At 37.0% G+C, this 9,244-nt stretch overlaps 1 protein-coding gene across 1 annotated transcript in view; it reads right to left on the reverse strand.

Moving 5' to 3' along the window:
- Positions 1-9,244, reverse strand: part of LOC113228130 (ATP-binding cassette sub-family D member 2) — a 24,967-nt gene that overhangs the window by 3,817 nt on the left and 11,906 nt on the right. The window contains exons 8-11 of the mRNA XM_026461311.1: positions 9,005-9,111; positions 7,873-8,035; positions 6,476-6,629; positions 5,013-5,162 (exon numbers count right to left, since the gene is read on the reverse strand). Of these exons, the coding sequence (XP_026317096.1) occupies positions 5,013-5,162; positions 6,476-6,629; positions 7,873-8,035; positions 9,005-9,111 (574 nt within the window). The remainder of the gene's footprint in view (positions 1-5,012; positions 5,163-6,475; positions 6,630-7,872; positions 8,036-9,004; positions 9,112-9,244) is intronic.

A 9,244-nucleotide genomic window follows, 5' to 3' on the forward strand; every position in this document is an offset into this window, starting at 1 on the left:
AAAAAAAAAAAAAAGAAAAAAAAAGAAAAAAAAAGAAAAAAAAAAGAAAAAAAAGAACACACAGTCGAATTGAGAACCTCCTCCTTTTATGAAGTCGGTTAAAAATATAACCCACATTCTCTCCCATTGGAGGTTAAATACAGAAAAATACAACCGACATCCTGTCCAATTAGAATGTGGGTTACATTTATCTAATGGAGCAATAAACATGTTTGACGTAATTCCACTTATGCCATTCTTACATGAGGGATGCGATATAATGTAACATATTGTAATACAAGTCTAGATATTGTATTTGGAATTTTAAATTAAATATTAATAATATATGTATATCAATAAATAAATAAATAATATAAATAGTAATATAAAAAGCATTTTAATAAATTAACGCTCAAGTCTTAAATGCAGTCTTAATTTTAAGTGTAATTTGCTACACTCTTATGGGGTATCATATGCATGTTGTACCTACTAAAACTGTCCTAAGGTAATCAATCTGTAAATGCAAAATAAATAAATATCTAACTCGTTATAAAGTACCTTTCATACTCTTTCCTAATATGGAATCCAATAAACTTTCTTAGCTGTATTTGATGACCATTTGTTCAGATGTTTAAAAATCTTCCGCTCCTTTCCCAATTAGATTAGGGATCTCAGTCACAAAATGATTTTTTTTTCCACTTGATCGATTGATTTCAAATTTCTTATACAATGGTCATCGAACATATAACCAGAAATAGCTACGAAAAAAGGGTCATGCCTGGCAACTTCTTTTAAATATCAATTTTCGTTTGCGCTGAAATCACAAATTAGAAAACTGAAATAGTACAGCGCACGGTGATTCACGCTCCATACTAAGGCGGTCATAAATACGTAACTCCGAAATTATTATTATTTTTTTATTTTATTACGTTAAAATATGATTAGGTAAACGTAAATTAATAAAATTATACATTTTAAAAAATATTTGACAATATTTAGGTGTAAAAATGTCTCGCAGTAATTTTGTTTTTAGACGATGTATCTAAAACATTTTATACTGCGACTTTTAATGGTAAAACTGTGTAAATAATGATTATTTGTATTAACAATAACCACAAATGAATAAATTAAAACAATAAAAATACATAAAAAAGTTCATTTTACAAAATACAAACAAAACACAAATTATACCAAAATACATTAAATCTCAACAATATTAACTTTAAATACATAACAAGTCTAATACAGCTTTTGACAGTACACCTTTTTTTTTAACAGGTAACTTTCGTAGACCTGTTATGAAGGGATCTGAATGAAGAAGCAGCCTATTTACTAAATCTGTGTTGGTCACAATGCGACTCATTTTACGCGTATGATTTTTTCTAAAAGACTTGATGTATTTGTTAGTCGCTTCAGCTGCTTCTTCAGACAACTCTCCGATTGACAACAAACCGTAATCTATAACATTAGCACCATGAATTAGAACTTTGTGAACGGAAGCAGGCATGTTATACCACGGATACTCGGCAACTAACTGCCGAGCCGTCTCTAAAGCGAACTCTTCGAAGTTCGTCTTATTAATATTATATCCCGAATTTAAACATTGAAGGATGATCCAGCAACGATCTAGGAGATCCTTCTTGATCCCAGTAATTTCAGCGGAAATTTCTGAATTCGAGAAAAACCGCCTGGCTGTATTACCATCGTTTGATGTTCCGCTTCCGCCACTGTTAGGCTAATCCACTATAAGCCCTAATCTTTCTCTAAATTGAGTCTGAACATATGATTTTTTTGCAGCAACAAGCATTTTGTCATTAGCAGACCTAGCTTGCCATTTCCTAACATCTAACTTGTACGCGACATGAACAAAATATTCAAAAAAACGTATTAACGCGTGAAGAGGTGATAAACCAAATTCATATTTACTCTCATCGACTTCCTTATTTAAACATTCGTCAATTTTGTTCATTTCACTGGGCAAGGCGTTACAAATAAAACATTTTGATGAAGAAACACCACTAAGTGCATTACACACTTTACCATCTACCATAGTAAGTTGCAAACAATGAGTAATGCGATATTCGCGATCTTCTTCCTTGAAAACAGTAGGCTGCAAGTTCCTTATTTTATCTTTAAAATGAGCTTCTTCCTCAACTGACACTGCAGTCGATTCCTTCAAATATCGGAGGCGTATAGGACGACAGTATCGAGTTGATGAAGGACGAGGATTTTTCCACAAAACTACTGAATTTTCTTTGTTATCTGTTGTCAAAACAAGCTGAAGTGGCACATACGAAGTAACAAACAGGCTACTGTCTTCAAGAGTGGAGTCAGAAAAACACTGTTTATATTCTGAATGCCCTGTACTGCCATCGAAACCCCATTTCCCTATCAAAGATATCTTATCTAGAGACTCATTAGGTACACTATCCAAAACATCTTTTTGAGACTTGAGAATCCGATTGGCAGTATGATCTAATAAACTTTGAAGTTCGACTTCGGCGGATGATTCTGTAACAGTAATATCTGAAGGATAACAGTGTTTTTTAGATTCCACGACACTTTGGTAAGATGGGAAAATGGTTTTTGAAAACTTATTGTCTATAAATTTCTTTACTAATATATATTGATGTCGAGTTAACTGAGCTTCAACAATGAGCGATAAAACTTCGCTAGAATCGATTTCAGGACAAGACAAGCTATCGGACGCATTGAGCAATGACTGTACAAGAGAAGGGTCTTGGTTAGACAAACTAGCCAATCTTCTCCTTTTTGTACGTTTACTGGTGTCGTCAAAGTTAATTCTCGGACGGCCATGCGATGAAGAAGTTGATGGTTTAACTTCGTCAAAGCTCTGAGATACACGTAACTCAGTTCGCTGTACATCAATATTTTCAACAACATGCAGCCAATCTGAATATTTTTCTAAGAATTTAGATCTAGTACGATTCGACTTTGCCCAGTAGTGGGAAATTCGTTTACAAATATTCTTAATTTTAAGGCTTAAAGTCTCTAAATCAATATTTTCGATGTCGTCAGAAAGGGATGATGTTTCGGTCAAAGTGCCCAGGACGTGTTGCATTTTTTCATTTGGATTACCCACTTTAGAGTGCCAAATATCAAAAATTGTCATCCTCGATACAGAACATTTGAAAAATGTACCTAAAACAATATGAAAGCTGAACTTAAAAAAAAATTAAAAATTCAATACTATGGACATGCATACTTTGACACCCCTTTAAGCCAAGAAGAGGCAGCAAGATGCAAATGAAACTTATAGCTCTTAATAAGGACATACTCCTTATTCAAAAACCATATACCTCAGGTGCAGCTCAGCGCAGCCAAAAGTTGTAGGTCTAAAGGAAATTAAGTTATGCCAAAAATTTTCACCAAAAAACTGCCTTCAATAAAAAAATTATATAAAAAAAAGTATGCATAAAAAAAATTAAAAAAAATTGATAATAAAAGTACATACCATGCTCTTGGATCTCCATGCTTTCACAACACGTAAACACTTGATTTGGAATAGTGACACTCAAAAACAAAGTGATTAAGTTTCGATGACTCACACGTGGTGATAATTAGTCTCGCGATGCGCTCACTTCCGATGCACAAAAGTGAATGATAACGTGACCTAATTACATTGATATTTATAGTTTTTGGAAGCTTGTTAACTAGTTACTAACTTAGTGAGTTGATCTAACCGGGATAAGCCAATGATTTTTTTTGATTTATGGCCTATGGGGGAATCACAGTGCAGCGCCAGTAACTGACCTGTGTGTACGTCTCTGTATATTCCAAAAATATTCTGTATTAAAGATAATATCTCTAACTATGCGGGGCTGTTCCATTCGGTGGTGTGGGAAAAACAGCAAAAACATCTAATTGCAAAACAAACGTAATCACATTTCATCGGTAATTAAATATTAAATATGCAATTTTCCAATTTTCGTCCATTATAGCTCAAGTTAAACTGGTCGATTTGAAGTGAACTCGGGCTGACCAATCGAAGCGCAGTTGTCACGGTAATGATTCGGCAGAATAGTTTCAAAACAAATTAAATGACATTTCGTCTCTATTTCTGGTTACATACTCGATGACAACGGATATCCGGCGACATTACAATAACATGGTAAACTTGATTCTGACAGTGCAAAAGGGACTGTATGCAGATTACCCAACTCCTCGGCAACTTATAAAAGACCTATGGTTTTTATGCTCATAAAATTGATCTCGACAAATAATTAAGTTACAGATGGTGACTTTATTGAATTTTCAGTGTACAGTCAACAGCACATTAAGCTACACAATGACGTATCTTGTTCCGTTGCACTGGACGCGATTTTCGAATAAAAATGTATAGTCTGATATGCTGTTGTCCGTACACTGTTTTGTGCAGGGATTTTAAAGTTATTTTTTTAGGATTTTCAGTTAATAAATGGTTAAAGTATAAATATTTTTCTTGAGAATATACATTCACTTACAGAGTAATTTAAAATACATCAATAGTAAATACGAACTCACTAATAATCTATATAAGCATCACCAGTCAGTGCATATAAACAAAAATAATGTAGCCAAGCACTAATGTGACCAGTTACTGTGCTTCAGTTTTGAAAGTTAAGGGTGCTGGTAAAATCACAGGCACATGGGACTTGTCAACTTATATCTCAGGGTGACGGGCGCAGTGGTAGTGCCCCTCAGATCTTTGCGATTTAAAGCTCTGAGTGGCACTGCAACTGTTCTGGACAGGCGCGTAACTTACCATCAGGCGCCCGACTTGTTCGTTCCGTCACTTGATATTATAAAAAAATATCTACAATTAGATCCTAAGGTAGTTGCACGATGCGATGCAAGAATTATGACATATCCATGCCACATCTAGCATTAAATCTTAAATCTCAAGGTTAAATCCTATAATTTAAGAAAATTACAACAATTTTATAACTCTAATCAGAATTACTATTGTTTCTAAACTTTCCATTGTACGTTATCGCTCTTGGACTTATGATTAGAGTATGGGAGGGCCTCACCTCTGCGGGATGTAAAACATGATGGGCCGGGAGGTGCAGTGCGCGTCTGTGGCGCCGCAGTCGTCGGCGCAGGCCGCGCAGGCGCACGGCGTCGGAACGGCCAGTTCACCGCCGAACACGGGCCACAGCCCCGAGATTATGCGGAACAAGCTGCATGAGGAGAACACTCAATATTTATATACTGGTTTGACACAGTTTACTTCAATATAGCACGGTAGTACTGTGATGAATGCCTTAATGCCTTTTGCCGACTTCAAAAAAAAGAGGAGGTTCTCAATTGGATTGTATTTATTTCCTTTTTTTTTCTTGTATAACATACATGATAACTCGGCATTTGTGAACCGATTTTGATGATTCTTTTCTTGTTTGAAAGAGGATACCTCAGTATTGGTCCCATTTAAATTTTCCCATTTAAATAAAAAAAAGCTAAAATATTGCAAATTATGTTTACACCTATAATAACAATGTGACAACCCTACGAGTGACTTGTCGAATAGGCGGGAATTGCCTCACGTTTTTTATTATACCACGCCTGAACGCTATAGGTCTTTTCAAAGCGAGAGTGAATAGGCATTATACAAATGTGCATGATCCACCGTCACTTTCCATTAAGAGTTCAAAAGCGCGTTTATTTTATCAATAAAAAATAGCACATTGTTGCAGAGGTTCAGGAAGTAAGGGATTGCTGGACGAGTATGAGTCATGAATCGAGTTGCATTAATACGAGTCAAACAATCCCCATTCCCGCCGAGGCATATATAGTGTTTTTCTCAAACAATGTGAGGAAATAATAAAAGACTAAATAGAGATAAAAAAAAAATATTTAACATATTAGAACAATTGGTAAAATTTTGCTTTACCGCGATTTTCATTTTTTTAAAAAAGGTAGGTTTTTAATGCTCGCAATTACGAAAACTTAGCAGTTGGCTGTATGGTTTTTCTTTTGCTTGTTTACATAATTCATTATAGCTTTAATAATTTAAAGCTGCGGACGTCGGAGTCCTTCATTTTTCTTCTGAAGATGGATTTGGATAAATGAAAATCTGTCTTTAAATTTGACTTGTATTCTTCGGTTCTACAGTTTATATTTTAAATAAAATCGCGGCCGTTACACACGTCTCGTGCGTTAGTAGTCACTACAGAGAAGAAGAGCTGTTAAATGGCCGGCGTCGAAAACCATAGATTTACGGTTGCTAGTGATGCGCCGTAACAGTGTAAGATTTTCACACTTACTTTGCAGGCCTTGGCCGGGAAGTAATCGCATGGTTCATAAATGACAAACTTTCCGTGTTCGCTTTTTGAAAGTAATGCTAACATTTCCAAGCATGTTTGAGAAACGGATTATTTATTATTAAGAGTTTTCTTCATAATAAAAATAATCTTTGTAAAAACTGTACTTGTAACTTCAAAAACCCGCAATTTTATTTTGAGATATAGAATTTTGTTAGAAATATAGCCGGTACCTGGACTTGCCGCAGCCGTTGGGCCCGACGATGAGAAGGTGGGTGCCGGGCACGATGTCCAGTGTCACGCCGCTGGCCACCACGTCGCAGGCCGGCGTCACGATAGGCACGTTACGCAGGCGAATGGACAAGTCGTTGGTGTACGTGATCTTGCCTGCCAACCAGACGCACTTTGCTCATTAGCGCGCTAATAAGGGTTACCATTGGGAAATTTAATGTCCGGACCAAAATTCTGGTATTTATAAGAAAGTTCAGAACTCCTATAGTTTAAAGGGCATGATAATCTTGTGATTGTATAACTTCGACTTATAAAAAACAATGTAACCATTTCATTCGTTGTGATTCGTTCGAACGTTATTATTATGTTCCTCTTATTTTTCTCAGCCTGTTGGCTGGTTTGAGCCACACTTAATACTAAATGCATTATGTAAATGTATTTAAAATTACAGCTTTTATTATTGTTATTATATTCCGGACTTCTTTGTAATAAAACAAAATAGAAAATGTTTCTCTCACACGGCAGTAGAGATGGGATAATTTTGGTCGAAAAAAGAGTTTTATTCAAATCTAATGATGTATCTATAATCTTCCTATCTATTTTACGATATCAAGTAACTGAGAGGCACTGCCACTGCCACCGCCGCCCTGAAACAGCAGTTTAGTAGCAGTGGAGGTCCTTGTGAAAGAGTTCGTCCAGGGAAGTACTGCCACCTTGCCTATTACAGCCGCCAAGCAGTCATATCAGCATTACTGTGTTCCGGTTTTGAAGGGTAAGAGTGCTAGTGAAATTACATGCAAATGGGACTAGTCAACTTATGTCTCAGGGTGACGGGCGCAGTGGTAGTGCCCCTCAGATCTTTGCGATTTAAAGCTCTGAGGACACTGCAATTGTTATGGACAGGCGTGTAGCTTACCATCACGCGCACGACTTGTTAGTCCCGTCACTTGATATTATAGAAAAAAAAAACATAAGTTAACAAAACCCATGAGCCTTTAACTTTGCCAGAACCCTTACGTTTCAAAACCGGACTGCAGTAATCCTCACATTACTAATTGACGAAGCCAGGAGAGAATATAAATATGAACATGAGCACTATAATTATAATTATAATAACGCACACATTCAACACAGCCCCGCACTAGGGGAAACCCTGAGTCGCGGGTGCCATGGACACACACGCAGATTACACCCAAACTCACGAGAGAAATAAATGTAGGCCACACAAATATTTCTCCCGACTCGGGAATCGAACCTAGAACCTCTGCGTGGCATGGTAACTGTTCGGCAACGGAGGTAGTTACTCTACTGCTACTAAATTTGTATAGTTTTAACTCTAAATTTCTCGATTGAAAACTGTTAAAATACAGCCGTACAAGTTATCATAGAGATTACTTACCGAGTGGCACAGGTTGCTTGTCCTTAAAGGTGACTTGGAACGTGCCACAGCCGCCCACGGGCGCCACGTGCACAGCCCTTACGCACTTGCCGCGGGCTACTTCACTAAACACCAGCAGCATGTCCGAGACGCGAGTGGCGTAGCCAGCCAAGGTCACTATTTCCTGTCGCCAGAAAAGTCTCATTCAATAATACAATTGGAAAAGACAAACGAAGAAAACCAGCTCTGAGACAGCTAATTTGAACATTAGCTACATAATAATAACGTCAATTATAATGGTCAATCCAAAATACGTCCCACCACAATAGAGATAGTTTAGGCTATACAATGTGTTGACTTGCATTCTCGCCATATTTGCAGAGGTTATTCTATATCGGAAATGGAACCCAAATCACAAAAAAATTTCCTAAATTCTTATTTTTTTATTTAGTTGCGGTAAACATCGATTCGCAATCACCTGATCCAAAGGTTATTGAACTTTTGCACGGCACGTGCTATCACAGCGGACCGACTCTCTTACTCTCTTGTTAACTCTTTCTCAAGAGCAAGCGGACGTATCATTATCATCAGTCAGTGCGTAATCTGTCGCGCTGGTTTGAGAAAAGTTTGGTGTTCACCAGAACTGTATTACCATCAAGGTAGCGCTCTTTCTGATTATGGACGGCAAGTGTGTTACTAATGGTGTGATGGTGGTCGAAGAGGACGTTTAGTTTACACGGAGAAGATTACCGAATGACGAACAATTCCGCGCAAAAGCCGCCGCCGCTTTGAAACTTGTGAAGTCAAATGTGCTAACTCAGAAAGAAACGATACTATCGACAACGTGTGAATTTTTGTAAAGCCAATCACAGTGGTGGTTAGTGGACATTTCTAGCAATTCCTTCAAGTAGGTACCTAACCTAAAATTGGTAAGCACCAAATTTAAATAACAAAAAAAAAACATTTTCAGTCAACTTCCCTAATTATTGTAAATATTTAATAAATTATAACAATACGTAATCATAATGATAAAATATAGATCGGTTCGATGAAATGCCGAGTGGCCGAGCGCTCACTCGGGCTTGCTCGGGCTCCGTATTTTGAATTGTTTTTGAATTTATTTCAGTGTGCAGAGTATTTGTAATTAATATACCTTGTAACTGGACATGAGTCTCTCGATAGCGTCAGCCGCCGAGTTAAGCAAGTTTCGGGACGTCGTCATGTACTCCGTACGCTCGCTGATGCCTTCGCCAGAACTGCCTGTGGAAACAATAAAAACATTGGTTTATACACATTATAACACAAACACTCACTCATCCTCACTCTTTATAAAATATGGCGTGACATTATTAGAGATTATAGAGTTAAGTCTTAGAGGTTCTCATTACTTAGT

The sequence above is a fragment of the Hyposmocoma kahamanoa genome, unplaced genomic scaffold (assembly GCF_003589595.1).
Source record: "Hyposmocoma kahamanoa isolate Upper Pololo Valley unplaced genomic scaffold, ASM358959v1 224, whole genome shotgun sequence".
Taxonomy (NCBI): domain Eukaryota; kingdom Metazoa; phylum Arthropoda; class Insecta; order Lepidoptera; family Cosmopterigidae; genus Hyposmocoma; species Hyposmocoma kahamanoa.